The following is a 17,675-nucleotide window of genomic DNA, read 5'->3' on the forward strand; positions in this document are numbered from 1 at the left end:
CACGCACCTTGGTCCGAATGTATTCGTTGCGGGCAGCCGTACACTTGGATAAAGTTTTTACAAATCGCACAGGCGGCTGACTCCGCTGTCTGGTATCGAGTGGGGGTGACCACGGCAAACTTGGTGAAATGGTCCACCGTAACGAGACAATGTTCATACCCCTGATAGGCAGGACCTATGGTCAGATAGTCCACCGTAAGAAGCTCCAGAGGGGCTGATGTTACAATAGTTTGCACCGGGGCTCGTTGCGCGGGGAGTTTAGTGAGCTTGCACGGGCGGCAGGTTCGACAAACTTCTTCTACAGCATCCTGCAAGCGTGGGTGGTACGCTATCTGCTGCAATCATTGTAAAGTCTTTTGAGCACCAAAATGAGCCCCCTTCTCATGGGCTTCCTGGGCTAGTTGGTTGAGATGGGCTCCAGGCACGATCACCTGCCATATCGTAGCTGACGTGGTTCGTGACAAGGCTTTTCGATATAAAAGTCCCTTTTTGATGATTAGTTTTTCCCACTGGCGCAACATCAGCAACATATCTTAGGTCAAAGTCTGTCTCTGTGAGCCCGTGGGCAATTTAACGGTGGCCACCCATCGGCGTAGGAGTCCAACTTCTTCATCTTCCTGTTGCTGCTGAATCCATTTGTCACGGGGCTGTTCCAGCATTCCTCCTAGGAGTCCCGGAGGAGGCGCTTCTTGCGTGTTGACTGTAAGCACGGCGGTGGTGAGGGCGAACGGCTTCTCGTCTGCTTCTAATTCGTCGTCTCAACTTCTTCCTGGGGTGGTGTGTTGGATTCTGGAGAGTGCGTCGGCGTGCACGTTTTCTGCTCCCCGTTTGTAGATGATCTTATAATTGAATTTGGCTATCCGAGCCACCCACCGCTGCTCTAGGGCCCCCAGTTTGGCATTCTCCAAATGGGCTAACGGGTTGTTATGGGTCCGCACTACTACTTCGGAGCCCGCCAGGTACTCTGCGAATCGCTCCGTCATTGCCCACACTACCATGAGGAGCTCAAGCTTAAAGGAGCTGTAATTGTCCGGGTTGCGTTCTGAGTCGTGCAGTGACCGGCTACCGTAGGCGATCACTTTCTCCCGGCCGTCCTGCACCTGTGACAACACAGCTCCCAATCCCTGGAGGCTCCCGTCGGTATGCAGGAAGAACAGTTGGGAGAAATCCGCATAAGCCAATACTGGGGCGTCCAAGAGAGCAGCTTTGAGATCTTGAAACACATCCTTTTGCAGTTGCTGCCACTGGATCTTCCGTCCATTCGCCCCGGCGGGAGCCCCCTTCAAAAGGTCTTGCAGGGCTCGAGCTCTGCGTGCAAAATTCTTCACGAACCGACGGTAGTAGCCGGCCAACCCCAAGAAGGCCCGCACGTCCTTCACCGTCTCTGGGTTAGGCCACCCCCGGATGGCAGCGACCTTTTCCAGGGATGGTTGGACGCCCTCTGCCGAGACGGTATGCCCCAGGTATTCGATCTGGTTGCGGAACAGGTGGCATTTCTGGGGCTTTACCTTTAACCCGTACTTCTGCAGCCGGCCAAGCACCTGTCCCAACCGCCTCAGGTGGTCCTCGAACGTGGCGGAATAGATGATAATATCGTCCAGGTATATCAACGTGGCTTCAAAGTTGAGGTCTCCCAGACACCACTCCATAAACCGCTGAAAAGTTCCTGGGGCGTTGGCCAGCCCAAATGGCATCCGATTGAACTCGAATAGTCCCATGGGAAGGATGAATGCCATCTTGGCTCTGTCTTCCTCCGACATTGGCACCTGCCAGTACCCACTGGCCAGGTCTAGGGTTGAAAAGTATGTCGCATTCCCCAGGGCGGACAGAGACTCTTCTATGCGTGGCAATGGATACGAATCCTTGATGGTGCAGGCGTTCAACTTCCGATAATCCACGCAAAAACGTAGAGTGCCATCTTTTTTCCGAACCAGGACAATAGGGGCTGCCCAAGGGCTCTGGCTTTCTCGTATGACCCCCTTCCGGAGCATTTGGGCTAATAGGGTTTTCACTTCCTGGTATAGCTGCGGTGGTATTTGCCGATATCGCTCCCGGATGGGGGCCGCTCCTGCCATGGGGATCCCACGCGTGATGGCCGTGGTACATCCAAAGTCGTCCTCGTGGCTGGCGAAGACACTGTAAAATTGTCCAAGAAGTGTCTCTACCTGGAGAAGCTAGGCTGGCACTAGGCCGGAAAGTTCAGCCCGCATTCTCTCCAGGATGACTCGACCTTTCTCCTGGGTCGAGGATATGGCAGCCTGTTGGGTTCGTACCGTTACTGCCCAAGGATCTTTGGGCCGCACCTTCAACTGGACCGCGGGGTCCGGCAGCATCTCCTCCAAAGGCCTCACTAGTTTGGCCAATCCGGCCCGGGGCTTCAAGGCGATATCTTGGTCTTCCAGGTTGACACCGCACCAGGAAGGTCCCTTCCCGCACCGTGGCCAGGGAGCGGGCTACCAGTATGCCAGGGTGCAGGCGCTCCGAGTAGCATGGTTCCACCTGCACCTCCACGCCCTCCAGTGGCATCGTGGCGCGTATCGTCTGCCCTGGAGGAAGCACGAGCGGGAGGGCTGCCGGCACGATGACCTTGCCCAGCGCCTCACCCTCCTGGCACTCCTGGAGCTCTCGCGCCTCCCGCACCAACCACTGGAAGACCTGCCCTTGGGCCGTGCGAGAACCCCAGTGGCTCAGAGTCTCTTGTGTGGGTTCGTTGAGGAGGAGGTTGCCGAACTCTCGTAGTATGTTCATACCCAGAATGACCGGATGTTTGCTGTCTGTGTCTCCCTGGGTCAGGACCACTCCCCTGCAGCCGAGTGATTTGCAGCTTATCGAAATCTGCATCCAGGCTACTCAAACGACAGGAACTGGTAGCTGGTTGGCGGCTACCAACTTTATCACTGTCCCCCACTGAGGTCTCACTGCTTCGGGAAAATGCTGCCGAAAATAAGTCTCTGGCATGGTCGTAACCTGCGATCCCGTATCCACTAGGCATCGCACGGCACGGCCTTCGATCTCTGCCCATACCACTGGGCACCGCGTGACCAGGTCTTCGTGACTTCCTCCACCCCGTGTGATGAGCTCCAGCTCCAGGCGGTGTCTCCACAGCTCATGGTCCTCTGCTCTTCTTGGCCAGCGGGTCAAGTTTCCCCTGGAAAGTGGGCACTCTCGGGCGGAGCATCCCAATTCTCCACAATCGTAACAGGTGAATGGTCGTGGGGTCCGACTTGGGTGGGGGCCGTGATGGTTCATGCCTCCTTTACACGGCCCTGGCCGACTCCTTGTGGCCGCTTTCTTGGCTTCAGCCAGTTCACCTTTAATACTCTGTATCTCTTGCTTCACCTCTTGTACTCAGTGGGGTTCGCTCAGGGCGCTTACAGATGCTTCGATACTCCGAGCCATCCCCACGGGGACCGTCACCTCTTGCTCCTGTTCCCGAACCTGTGCCTCCTTTTTTCCTATCTCTGAAAAGGTCAGATGTGGGTCCACTCGCACTCGCTCTCGCAAAGCATGTCTTGTCAGGGTGTCTCGTAGCCCGGTCACTAACAGGTCACGTAATGTTACGTCCACAGTACCCACGCCGACTCCATCCTTCCTTTTAATGGCTAAAAACAGTTCCTGCGAGGCAGCGGTTCTCAAATGGTCATCTCGGCGCCGTCCCACTGATGTCCAGGGGAAGTATCTCTCCTGTCTCTGGCCTCCTTCCTGGCTCTGGTGAGTTGCTCTGGCTCTCAGTCGCTCCCACGATCTCCTGCTCCTTCTGTCTGGTTCTGCTGACTCATCGTCCCAGGAATTCCCCACCTCCTTTATACTGGTCCCTCCCCCAGCCCGTCTGTCACAACGGTCCGTCCCCGAACTCTGTCACCCGGAAACAGTTTCCCCCGGAACCCAGGTGACGGTCCCCTTGGTTCCGACCCGGACACTCGACGGAGACCCTCTCTCCCACACATCCTGTAGCAACGTCCACGATTGGTGCTAGCATCGATCACTGACATTTAACCCCTCTGATGCCACTGTGAATAGTGTCATTGACATCGAGGAGCATTGCACAGGGAGTGAGCTCCCTATCTGCTCCCACCAGCACAATGTTGTGCTGATTGTGTCCATGGTGACCCACCAGCCACAAGATGGCTGCAGGATCCTGCAGGGGAGGTGGCTTGTGAGTGCCTGCTAACAGCAGGAGCTGACACTCCTCCTCCTCTGCCTGTCAGTCGCTGCTCTGATGTCCTGCAGTGTAGAATCATTGCAGAGTATCAGATCAGCAATCTGTTACTATACACTCAGTGATGTTCCATCCTGGGACAATGTAAAAAAAGTAAAAAAAAATAAGGAAAAAGAAAAAAATAATATTCCAATAAATACAGTTATTTATAAAAAATTAACAAAAAAAGTACACCTATTTGGTATCGCCGCGTCTGAACGACCTTACCTATAAAACTGTCCCACTGGTTAACCTCTTCAGTAAACACAGCAAAAAACTATGCTTTATCATAACGCCGAATAAAAAGTGCAATAAAACGCGATCAAAAAGACTAATGTAAATAAGCATGGTACCGCTGAAAACGTCATTTTGTCCCGCAAAAAAACAAGACTCCACAAAGCTCTGTCAGCAAAAAATAAAAAAGTTACAGCTCACAGTATAAAGTAATACAAAAATAATTATTTTTTCTATAAAATAGATTTATTCTGTAAAAGCACTAAAACCTAAAAAGATATAAATGAGGTATCGCTGTAATCGTACTGACCCGAAGAATAAAGCTGCCTTATCAAATTTACCACATGTGGAGTGGTATAAAATCCCTCCAAAAATAAATTCCTGAATTGCTGGTTTTTGTTCATCATACCTCCCAAAAAATGGAATAGAAAGTGATCAAAAAATGTCATGTGCCCGAAAATAGTACCAATAAAAACATCAACTCGTCCTGCAAAAAAGAAGCTGTCACATGACTGTCGGCCGAAATATGGAAAAATTATAGCTGTTTAAATATGTTGATGCAAATAATTTTTGCAATAAAAAGCGTCTTTTAGTGTATAACAGCGGTCAAACATAAAAACCCAATCTATACCTGGGATCGTTGTAATCGCACTGACCCGAAGAATAAAGTCATCTAATCACTTATACCGCATGAGGAATGATGTAAAAAATAAATAAAGCCAATTCTTCACCTGCTTTTGGATTTTTTCATTCTGCCTCCCAAAGATCGCAGTGAGACTCGGCGCACATTTATCCTGCGCCCTGCGGTAAGCGCTTACATCTCTAAATCTTACACCTGCAAATCTCTGAAATACATGATTCAGACAGAACCTCCGGCGGAAAATCCCCTATAATGAGGCAGATGGAGTCACTGTGGGCGTCATAGGACCTGTGATCTGCTGGTGTCCGTCTTTTTAGGCAAGCATAAGCGCGGTCGGCCACAGTTTTGTACACTTCTTAAAAGGACAATGTTGAAGAGAGGCCAGACGGAGTCCAGAGTAACTGGGCCTCCTCATTATAGTGAATGGATCCCTTGGGGGTTTCATCTGTCATATCACTCGGAAATGGAGATGGAAACCCCAAAGTAAGTGCTCAGTGTACAGTGGGTACAGAAAGTATTCAGACCCCTTTAAATTTTTCACTTTTGGGGTCCAATTTCTCCTGTTACCCTTAGGAAAATAAAAAATTGGGGGCAAAAATATCATTTTTGTGGAAAAAAATATCATTTTTATATTTTCACGCCCGGGCGTTATAAACTTCTGTGAAGCACTTGGGGGTTCAAAGTGCTCACCACACATCTAGATAAGTTCCGTGGGGGGGGTTTAGTTTCCAAAATGGGGTCACTTGTGGGAAGTTTGAATAGTTTAGGCACATCAGAGGCTCTCTAAACGGACATGACACCCGCAGACCATTCCATCAAAGTCTGCATTCCAAAATGTCACTACTTCCCTTCCGAGCCCCAACGTGTGCCCATACAGTAGTTTTCTCCCACTTATGAGGTATCAGCGTACTCAGGACAAATTGGACAACTTTTGGGGTCCAATTTCTCCTGGTACCCTACCCTTTGGTAAATAAAAAAAATTGGGGACTAAATGATCATGTTTGTGGAAAAAATACGATTTTTTTATTTTCACGCCCGGACATTATAAACTTCTGTGAAGCCCTTGTGGGTTCAAAGTTCTCACCACATATCTAGATAAGTTCCTTGGGGGGTCAGGTTTCCAAAATGGGGTCACTTGTGTGGGGTTTCCACTGTTTAGGTACATCAGGGGCTCTCCAAACGTGACATGGCGTCCAATCTGAATTCCAGCCAATTTTGCATTGAAAAAGTCAAATGGCGCTCCTTCCCTTCTGAGCTCTGCCATGCACCGAAACAGTGGTTCCCCCCCCCACATATCCGGTATCAGCGCACTCAGGACAAATTGCACAATAACTTTTGCAGCCCAATTTCTCCTGTTACCTTTGGTAAAATAAAAAAAATTGAACCTGAAGTATTTTTTTTTGTGAAAAAAAGTTAAATGTTCATTTTTTCTTAAATATTCAAAAAATTCCTGTGAAGCACCTGAAGGGTTAATAAACTTCTTGAATGTGGTTTTGAGCACCTTAAGGGGTGCAGTTTTTATAATGGTGTCACTTTTGGGTATTTTCTATCATATAGACCCCTCAAAGTGGCTTCAAATGTGATGTGGTCTGTAAAAATAAAATGGTGTTGCAAAAATGAGAAATCGCTGGTCAACTTTTAACCCTTAGAACTTCCTAACAAAAAAAATTTTGGTTCCAAAATTATGCTGATGTAAAGTAAACATGTGGGAAATGTTACTTATTAAGTTTTTTGTGTGCCATATCTCTGTGATTTAAGGGCATAAAAATTCAAAGTTGGAAAATTGCGAAATTTTCAAAATTTTTGCCAAATTTCTATTTTTTTCACAAATAAACACAAGTTATTTGAATTAAATTTTACCACTAACATGAAGTACAATATGTCATGAGAAAACATTGTCAGAATCACTGATATCCATGGAAGCGTTTCAGAGTTATTACCTCATAAAGGGACAGTGGTCAGAATTGTAAAAATTGGCCCGGGAGTTAACGTGCAAACCACCCTTGGTAGTGAAGGGGTTAAAGGGCACAAATAAGGCAATAGTATTATGTAAGGGGCACAGTGGTGGAAATATTATGTACTGTAGGTCACGAAGAGGAGTGTTGTTATTGCACCAAACGGTAGATGCAGTAATAGGGACACATGGGCAGCAGGGGCTCAGTTTTTGGGTATCAGTATGACGAGGGGTTTGTGCAGGTTGGGAATAGATGGGAATGGTGCTGGAAATATGAGAAATCAACTGTGTCTTTGTTGTAATCTCTGCAGACGACTCGTGGCTGCAAGAAGTTGTCATGTCGGTCTGGGCCAAATGGAAAAGACGTGAAAAGTGAACGACTCCATCAGAAAGAACATGAGCAGTAAGTTACTATTAGTACTAGAATAAAAGAGAAAAGTAGCACGTAAAGGTAAGGATCACCATAAACAATGAATCAAAAAACAATAAATTAGATTTTATTAGAACAAAAGGTTAGACAAGCAATGTACAAGTTAAAAAACCAAAAGGTTAACAAATAACAGTGTAAGGGGCCTTATAAGGGTCTCCTACACCGAAACCCCCTCCTCCTTTATGTGTACCGACAGTGTGTTATGGTAAGACACACATAAAGCCACTAATAAATATTGTCAAATGATGTCAAACCAACAAATATAATAACAGAGACAGATATCATATAGCACAGGTTAAGCCAGCAGGCTCACAATGGAGCAATACGGCAATATTAATAATCAGTAACCGCTGCCTATTACCCCCAGAAGAGAAGAAAAAAATGTTATGAATGAATCCTATAAGATGAAATAATAAAGAGTATGTATGTCAGTGTCCAGCTGCAGCAATGAGACTCATGGGTCTTTCCCACCTGGTGATCAAGTTCCTGCACGGACTGGATTAGGAGTAAATCCTTCAATAGGAGAACAAAGAAGAAATCCAGCAAGGACTCAGCAAACCAGGATTGGAGTAAAATAATAGTTTTCTTTATTTCTTCAAAAAGTTTAAAAGACGACCCACAAGGATCAGGAACCAGAGTGCATGGCAGAAATAAACGCAAATGGGACTACGCGTTTCGGCAACTTAATCCGCCTTCTTCACGGTCCAAACCTAATTAGGCATCATGCGTTTTGCATGCGTTTGCGATTTTTAGGCGCGTGCGTTTTAACCAGTTTCTATCCATGTTAATTCTTAAAACGCATACGTTCCCATAGACTGTAATGTGTTATTTTGTAGCATTCCGTGCGCATGCGTTTTTTTGACGCTGTTGGATGGACCCAAAAATGCAACAGATTGCGTCTGGTGCGCCTAGGCGCACTCCTTTATAAAACGCATGCACACGAAAACACATACGAACGCGCACAAACGCTAGACCATGCACATGCCATGTTAAACATAGGTGCGCATGACGCATGCGCATGGACGCGCACGATGCGCTGCGCAAAAAAAACGCTAATGTGAAACCAGCCTTACACTTATTTGTTAACCTTTTGGTTTTTCAGCTGTTTTAACTTGCACATTGCTTGTCTAACCTTTTGTCCTAATAAAATAAAATTTGTTATTGTTTTTTGATTCATTGTTTGTGGTGATCCTTACCTTTACACACTACTTTTCTCTTTTATTCTACTACTATTGGTTTTTGGCGTGTGGTTGGTGATCCCATATAATTAATTATCAGTAATCAGTAGTGCCCTCAGTTTTTTGTATTATACAGTAAGTTACTATTTATAACTGTACTTTAACCACTTGTATATTCTGTAGGACTGGTATCTACCACTATATGTCATAAGGCAGTAATATCAGTGCACCACCATAGTTGGAATCAGGATTATCTGGATAGGGGCCCACTCAGATGTTTCGCCCCCCCTGAGCTGATGCCCTAGCTACGCCTCTGGTGCACACTGCTAATATTTACCAATTTTATAGACATCTATTCATTTGTGTTAATTTCTGATGAATTAATGTTCCTATGTAGCGCATGTCATTTTGCTCGTGATATGCAAATATGTTGGGTGGTCTTCCACCTGCTGATGTACAATTGATTTGATGCTAGCAGAGCCCGAGTTGCCAGCAGATAAGGCTTGGGGGATTGCAGTTTTTCACTTGACTTGTTTTCCATCTGGGGCCAGATCTGATGTAGGAAGGCGCCATTATACACACAGTCCTCTAGTGAAGCAGAAGGATGGACAGACCCCAAGGGTGCAGAGTCTGGTCTAAGCACAAGCAGCTGCTGCCCACCCTCCTCATCGCTCCCCCTTCTCTACAAGAGAGGAGAAGAAAATCATAACTGTCAAAAGATAGTCTATAATACATTGTAACCATACGATCTTTGCAATGTTTCTGTTACTGTGAGATTTATGTATAAATAAGGTACACAGCAGTGTAAAAAATAAATGCTGTCATGTGCTAACCAAACATCACCAGCATGCGCCATGCCGTGTTCTCCATCCCCACACAACAGCCTTACAAGAGATAGGAGTACAAGTTGTGTCTGGCCTTACTGAGAGGATGTTGGTACTTCAGTCACACTTTTTTGAGAGATTGGTTGGCCCTATACCCCTTTTCCAATGCAAACCAAGGTACGTTCTTTCTGGAAAAATTGTTGGTTCATGCTGGACTGGTATACTTGTCCTGACAGTATAGACTAGTATGGACTGTTATAATTATATGAACAGAATAGACTCATATAGACTGGTATACTTGCACTGACAGTATAGACTAGTATGGACTGGTATACTTGCACTGATAGTATAGACTAGTATGGACTGGTATAATTCCACTGACAGTATAGACTAGTATGGACTGGTATACTTGCACTGATAGTATAGACTAGTATGGACTGGTATACTTGCACTGATAGTATAGACTAGTATGGACTGGTATACTTGCACTGACAGTATAGACTAGTTTGGACTGGTATACTTGCACTGATAGTATAGACTAGTATGGACTGGTATACTTGCACTGACAGTATAGACTAGTATGGACTGGTATGCTTCCACTGATAGTATAGACTAGTATGGACTGGTATACTTGCACTGACAGTATAGACTAGTATGGACTGGTCTACTTCCACTGATAGTATAGACTAGTATGGACTGATATACTTGCACTGACACTATAAACTAGTATGGACTGGTATAATTGCACGGACAGTATAAAGTACTATGAGCTGGTGTAATTGCACCCCCATTGTATCCAATGAATGAGGATGTATCATAAGCTTCCAGGGTCCTTGAACAAAACCTACTGTATATCTGGACCGTGGCATATTACATCAGACAGGGTACAATCATGGAGATTGTTTGGTAAGATAACCATGTCTGATGTGCCTTCCCCTTTGTGGATAAGTCGTGGTGTCTGTCCCCTCATAATTACTTGTAACACTGTTGATCAATAATTAGATCCATAGCGTAAAAAAGTCCTCTGTCCTGAAATGTTGCATACATGGGCTAAAGCGATCTTGACACCTGCATTGAGGAACTAATACATATACTTTCCAAATATATAGAAATAAAAAATCGGAAGCTGCACTCTTCTCATTGAGAAGGGCTTTTGGAAGCCAAAACGTTTCCACACCATGTGGGCTTATTAAAGTCCACTTTTACCCTTGATAGTAAAACTTTGGAGTGCTGCTTCCCATTTTTGATTTCTAGATAGATAGATATTAGATAGATAGATAAATAGATAGATACAGACTGGCTTCATATCTGGAGAAACTCTCAGACCCCAGAGACCGACAGATCCTAAGCCAGTATAGACTCAGTGCCCACAATCTGGCCATCGAGGTCGGCCGGCACAAAAACAAAGCTACAAGCACAGGGAAGACAGACTGTGCCTACACTGTGACCTGGAGGCCCTGGAAGATGAGACCCACTTCCTGCTTCACTGCACCAAATACAAGGACACTCTCCTCAGGAGGCTATCCGATCTCTTCCCGGATATCAGCTCCATGAAGGAGGAAGAGAAAACATATATCCTGCTGGGGGAAGAAGAAAGCGCGGTGGAGATAGCAGCGCAGTATGTGTGTGCCATAGACTGTGAGAAAGACAGTCATGATATGCCACGGACTTCCATACCCCCACCCTGTACCCCATCCATCGTTCCTTCAGTCCCCACCCTTTATCCCCCACAGTCCCTACTCCCTACTGGACACATGCTTTGGCAAAACTAATGTTTATTTGGTCCTGCCAATAAAGCTTCTTTGAATTGAATTGAATAGATAGATAATATATATTAGATAGATGACAGATTAATAGATAGATAATAGATATACACTGATCAAAAAAATAAAGGGAACACTAAAATACCACATCCTAGATATCTCTGAATGAAATATTCCAGTTGCAAATTTTTATTCATTGCATAGTGGAATGTGTTCAGAACAATAAAACAAAACAATTATCAATGTAAATCAAAATGAATATCCCATGGAGGTCTGGATTTGGAATGACACTCAAAATCAAAGTGGAACATCAAATTACAGGCTGATCCAACTTCAGTGGAAATGCCTCATGACAAGGAAAAGATGCTCAGTAGTGTGTGTGGCCTCCACGTGCCTCTATGACCTCCCTACAATGCCTGGGCATGATCCTGATGAGGCGGCGGATGGTCTCCTGACGGATCTCCTCCCAGACGTGGACTAAAGCATCCGCCAACTCCTGGACAGTCTGTTGTGCAATGTGATGTTGGTGTATGGAGCGAGACATGATGTCCCAGATGTGCTCAATCGGATTCAGGTCTGGGGAATGGGCGGGCCAGTCCATAGCTTCAATGCCTTCATCTTGCAGGAACTGCTGACACACTCCAGCCACATGAGGTCTGGCATTGTCCTGCATTAGGAGGAACCCAGGGCCAACTGCACCAGCATATGGTCTCACAAGGGGTCTGAGGATCTCATCTCGGTACCTCATGGCAGTCAGGCTACCTCTGGCGAGCACATGGAGGGCTGTGCGGCCCTCCAAAGAAATGCCACCCCACACCATTACTGACCCACTACCAAACCGGTCATGCTGAAGGATGTTTTAGGCAGCAGATCACTCTCCACGGTGTCTCCAGACTCTGTTTCATCTGTGAAGAGCACAGGGCGCCAGTGGCGAATTTGCCAATCCTGGTGTTCTTTGGCAAATGCCAAGCGTCCTGCACGGTGTTGGGCTGTGAGCACAACCCCCATCTATGGACGTCGGGCCCTCAGACCATCCTCATGGAGTCGGTTTATAACTGTTTGTGCAGACACATGCACATTTGTGGCCTGCTGGAGGTCATTTTTCAGGGCTCTGGCAGTGCTCCTCCTGTTTCTCCATGTACAAAGGCGGAGGTAGCAGTCCTGCTGCTGGGTTGTTGCCCTCCTATGGCCCTCTCCACGTCTCCTGGTGTAATAGCCTGTCACCTGGTAGCGCTTCCAGCCTCTGGACACTACGCTAACAGACACAGCAAACCTTGCCACAGCTCGCAATGATGTGCCATCCTGGATGAGCTGGACTACCTGAGCCACTTGTGTGGGTTGTAGAGTCCGTCTCATGCTACCACGAGTGTGAAAGCACAACCAACATTCAAAAGAAACCAAAACATCAGCCAGAAAGCATTGGTACTGAGATGTGGTCTGTGGTCCCCACCTGCAGAACCACTCCTTTATTGAGGGTGTCTTGATAATTTCCATCTGTTGTCTATTCCATTTGCACAACAGCATGTGAAATTGATCAGTGTTGCTTCCTAAGTGGACAGTTTGATTTAACAGAAGTTTTATTTACTAGGAGTTATATTCTGTTGTTTAAGTGTTCCCTTTATTTTTTGAGCTGTGTATAATAGATAGATAATATATATTAGATGACAGATTAATAGATAGATAATAGATATATAATAGATAGATAAGGGATGGATAAAATAGATACAGAGATAGATAGATAATAGATAATAAATATTAGATATATAATAGACAGATATTAGATGGATATATATAGACAGATTGCAGATAAATAGATAAGAGATAGATAATATATAATAGATAGAGAAGAGATAGGTATTAGATAGATATGTTGCGGCTGATGGACTGACATGAATGGGCCGCCTTGAGTACCTTCATACAATACGTATAGTCTCCATAGCAGGCATACAGTCCACATGTCCTAGAGTCAGTAGCGTAGCTACCGGGGGCAGAGGGGGCGGTCGCCCCGGGCCCTGCTCTCTGAGGGGGCCCACCGGAGCTACACTAATGTAACTGTATCGGCGTGCACAGCACGCCCATACAGTTACATTCTGCGGCAGAGCTGGGAGAATCGATCTCCCTACTCTGCCACCCGGCCGCTATGGGCCCCTGAGAAGGCAGTGGGGGACCCGATGCCAGCAGTGGGCTCACAGCCAGCAATGTCATCCAGAGTTAATCTGTGCGCACAGGACCTGTGATGAGGTCACATGAGGGGCGGAGTCAGGGGGTCACATGATCAGGGACTTCAGTGGCTGGCTGCAGGACTCTGCAGCGCTGGTTGTGATGCATTGGTGCTGGATATGGCCGGTTTCACATTTCCGCTTTATGGCGCTGCGACGGCCTGCGCACGGCCGCCGCTAAGCCCCGCCCCCTGCCGGCTCCCTGCTCACCCCATCTGGTCATCGCCGCCTACTAGCGCACATGGACGCTTGCGATCTGCGCACCCTATCTTTAGCATAGGGTGCGCAGATCGTGCGCTGGCCGTGCGCTGCGCACTTTTGAAGGTGCGCCATGCGCGCCGAAATGCAACATGCTGTGTTCGGCGCACACGGGCGCACCTTCAAAAGTGCGCAGCGCACGGCAAAATCCTGCTAGCGCACGGCCAGCGCACGATCTGCGCACCCTATGCTAAAGATAGGGTGCGCAGATCGCAAGCGTCCATGTGCGCTAGTAGGCAGCGATGACCGGATGGGGCGGGCAGGGAGCCGGCAGGGGGCGGGGCTTAGCGGCGGCCGTGCGCAGGCCGTCGCAGTGCCATAAAGCGCAAATGTGAAACCGGCCTTAGGTGAAGTTTATGTGTGGGGTCGGGAGGGGTTTACAGCCAGGTGGATGTAGCAGAGCTGTGTGTGTATGAAGTGTACAGAGCGGAGCCGTGTGTGTAGAAGGTGTACGAAACGGAGATATGCATGTATGAGGTGTACGGAGGAGCGGAGCCGCGTATGTATGGGGTGAGCGGAGCCGTTTGTGTACAAGGTGTACGGAGCGGAAACGTGTGTGTACGGGGTGTACGGGGCGGAGCCGTATGTGTACAAGGTGTATGGAGCGAATGGGGGTGATGCCTTATACTACAGTCTGCCTATAGGGGATGGGGGGTGCCATATACTACAGTCTGCCTATGGGGGGAGTGCTGCCTTATATTACAGGCTGCCTATAGGGGGGTTGGGGGGGTGCTGCCTTACATTACAGTCTGCTTATGGGGGGCTGCAATATACTATTGAGTCTGCCTATGGGGGGCTGCATTATACTGTAGATTCTGCCTATGGGGGCTGCATTATACTATATTGAGGACTATCTGGTGTATTATACTATATGGAGGCTATCTAGGGGGCCATCATACAATGTGGAGATTATTGAGGGGGCCATCATACAGTGTTGGAGCCACTGGGGATACTAAGGGGTCAGTATGTATACAGTGAGGGGGCATATTACTGTGTATAGGGGAGCTGTACAGGGGGGGGACTCAGGACATTAATAAATGTAAAGTGGGCACTTATTGTTATAGGGGAACTCAGGTTACAGTGACTGTCAAACGGGGCACACAGAGGGCAATATTACATTCTAATAGACAATATGTGGGCACTGTTTTCTAGGGCAATTGCACCCGGCATTACTATATTATGGAGGGATGCTTTAGAATTTAGAGGTCACACAGAACCACACAGTAGGTGCTGTAATAGGGACACATATGGGAGCAACGGCTCAGCATTGGGGTATCAGGTGCAGTAATAGGGACACATACGGGAGCAGCGGCTCAGCATTGGGGTATCAGGTGCAGTAATAGGGACAAATACGGCATCAGAGGTTCAGCATTGGGGTATCAGGTGCAGTAATAGGGACACATACGGCAGCAGCAGCTCAGTATTGGGGTATCAGGTGCAGTAATAGGGACACATATGGCAGCAGCGGCTCAGCATTGTGGTATCAGGTGCAGTAATAGGGACACATTCGGCAGCAGGGGCTCAGCATTGGGGTATCAGGTGCAGTAATAGGGACACATACAGCAGCAGCAGCTCAGCATTGCGGTATCAGGTGCAGTAATAGGGACACATACAGCAGCAGAGGCTCAGCATTAGGGTATCAGGTGCAGTAATAGGGACAAATATGGCAGCAGATACTCAGTATTGGGGTATCAGGTGCAGTAATAGGGACACATACGGCAGCAGTGGCTCCGTATTGGGGTATCAAGTGCAGTAATAGGGACACATACAGCAGCAGTGGCTCAGTATTGGGGTATCAGGTGCAGTAATAGGGACAAATATGGCAGCAGATACTCAGTATTGGGGTATCAGGTGCAGTAACAGGGACACATACGGCAGCAGAGGCTCAGTATTGGGGTATCACATGCAGTAATAGGGATACATACAGCAGCAGCGGCTCAGTATTGGGGTATCAGGTGCAGTAATAGGGACACATATGGCAGCAGCGGCTCAGCATTGGGGTATCAGGTGCAGTAATAGGGCCACATACGGCAGCAGCAGCTCAGTATTGGGGTATCAGGTGCAGTAATAGGGACAAATACGGCAGCAGCGGCTCAGTATTGGGGTATCAGGTGAAGTAATAGGGACACACAAGGCAGCAGCGGCTCAGCATTGGGGTATCAGGTGCAGTAATAGGGACACATACAGCAGCAGCGGCTCAGTATTGGGGTATCAGGTGCAGTAATAGGGACACATACGGCAGCAGCGGCTCAGCATTGGGGTATCAGGTGCAGTAATAGGGACACATATGGCAGCAGCGGCTCAGCATTGGGGTATCATGTGCAGTAGTAGGGACACATACGGCAGCAGCGGCTCAGCATTGGGGTATCAGGTGAAGTAATAGGGACACACAAGGCAGCAGCGGCTCAGCATTTGGGTATCAGGTGCAGTAATAGGGACACATACGGCAGCAGCGGCTCAATATTGGGGTATCAGGTGCAGTAATAGGGACACATACGGCAGCAGCGGCTCAGTATTGGGGTATCAGGTGTAGTAATAGGGACACATACGGCAGCAGCGGCTCAGCATTGGGGTATCAGGTGCAGTAATAGGGACACATACGGCAGCAGCGGCTCAGCATTGGGGTATCAGGTGCAGTAATAGGGACACATACGGCAACAGCGGCTCAGCATTGGGGTATCAGGTGCAGTAATAGGGACACATACGGCAGCAGCGGCTCAGCATTGGGGTATCAGCAGGATGAGTAGTTTGTGCAGGTTGGGGATACATGGTGTTGGGGCTGGAATATGAGAAGTGAAACGTGTCGTTGTTGTATCTCTGTAGCGAAGTCCTGGCTGGAGGAGTTGTCATGTCGGTCTGGGCCAGATGGAAAAGACGTGAAAAGTGAACGATTCCATCAGAAAGAACGTCAGCGGTAAGTCACCATCTGTAACTGTGTAGTAATCACTTGTATGTTTTGTAGGACTGGTATTTACCACTGACCATGTAATATCCATGTTGGTCTTTATATAGGGATTATTTTCAGTAACAGCGCAGTCATCTCCCACATCCACTATTAGGGGGCGTCACCGAGTTGTAATCAAAGTTACCTAGTTAGGGGCCCACTCAGAAGTTTCGCCCCCCCCTAAAGCAAAACCCTAGCTACGCCTCTGCCTAGTGTCATTGTCTGCAGTTCAGCCCTTACAGAGGCTGCTGTTTTCCCTTGCTGGTATATAATGCAGTCACAGCAGCTTGCACCTGTTCACATGTGCATAATTCTATAAGGAGGTGCTGATCAGGTTTTTGTGTGTTTTATCTGATGGAATTCCATGTGCTGCCATGTAGTGACACCCAGGAGACCCGGCAGCCCCTTCTCTGGACGGGTGACGTCACTGCATGCAGGCTAGGACCTCAGGCTTTCCTCCATTAGCAGCTCCCTCCCTGCAGCCCACGGGCAGGTGTGAGCCGGCAGCCATGTCCTTCCTCACACCCAGCGGCCGGGGAGTGCAGCATCAGCAGCAGTGGTAATGCCCGGCCCATTGTGTGCTGCGCTCCTGTGCTGCCTGCTGCCGGCGTGCGTTGCCTAGTGACAGGTGGCTGTCAGCCCGGGGAGCTGGGAGTGGCACTGCCGGGCTTTGTACGCTGCTCACCGGCACACTGCGGTCTGGCGCGGAGCATCTTGCACTGGAAATGCTTTTTTGGCTGAAACAAGAAGAGATGTCACATCAGGAGCTCACCCAGAGGCTGGCCACCGTCATCACCCATGTCGGTAAGACGGTTACATCATGTCTGACAGGGAGAGGAGACGTCTAGGATGTGTGCAGTGGATATACCAGGCTTATTACATAGGATGTGTGTATATACCAGGCTTATTACATAGGATGTGTGTATATACCAGGCTTATTACATAGGATGTGTGTATATACCAGGCTTATTACATAGGATGTGTGCAGTGGATATACCAGGCTTATTACATTGGACATGTGTATATACCAAGC

The 17,675-nt window shown here is 47.8% G+C and overlaps 1 protein-coding gene across 4 annotated transcripts in view; it reads left to right on the plus strand.

Moving 5' to 3' along the window:
* Positions 1–16,987: 16,987 nt before the first annotated feature.
* The window catches only part of MCF2L2 (MCF.2 cell line derived transforming sequence-like 2), a 474,009-nt gene continuing 473,321 nt past the window's right edge, over positions 16,988–17,675 (plus strand). For 3 of the 4 annotated variants that reach the window (XM_073578748.1, XM_073578751.1, XM_073578750.1), the window contains exon 1: positions 16,988–17,446. In XM_073578748.1, the coding sequence (XP_073434849.1) occupies positions 17,368–17,446 (79 nt within the window). In that variant the 5' untranslated portion in view covers positions 16,988–17,367. The remainder of the gene's footprint in view (positions 17,447–17,675) is intronic. The other variant, XM_073578752.1, reaches the window with a different exon arrangement.

The sequence above is a fragment of the Dendrobates tinctorius genome, unplaced genomic scaffold (assembly GCF_039654945.1).
Source record: "Dendrobates tinctorius isolate UK_male_01 unplaced genomic scaffold, ASM3965494v1 ptg000060l, whole genome shotgun sequence".
Classification (NCBI taxonomy): domain Eukaryota; kingdom Metazoa; phylum Chordata; class Amphibia; order Anura; family Dendrobatidae; genus Dendrobates; species Dendrobates tinctorius.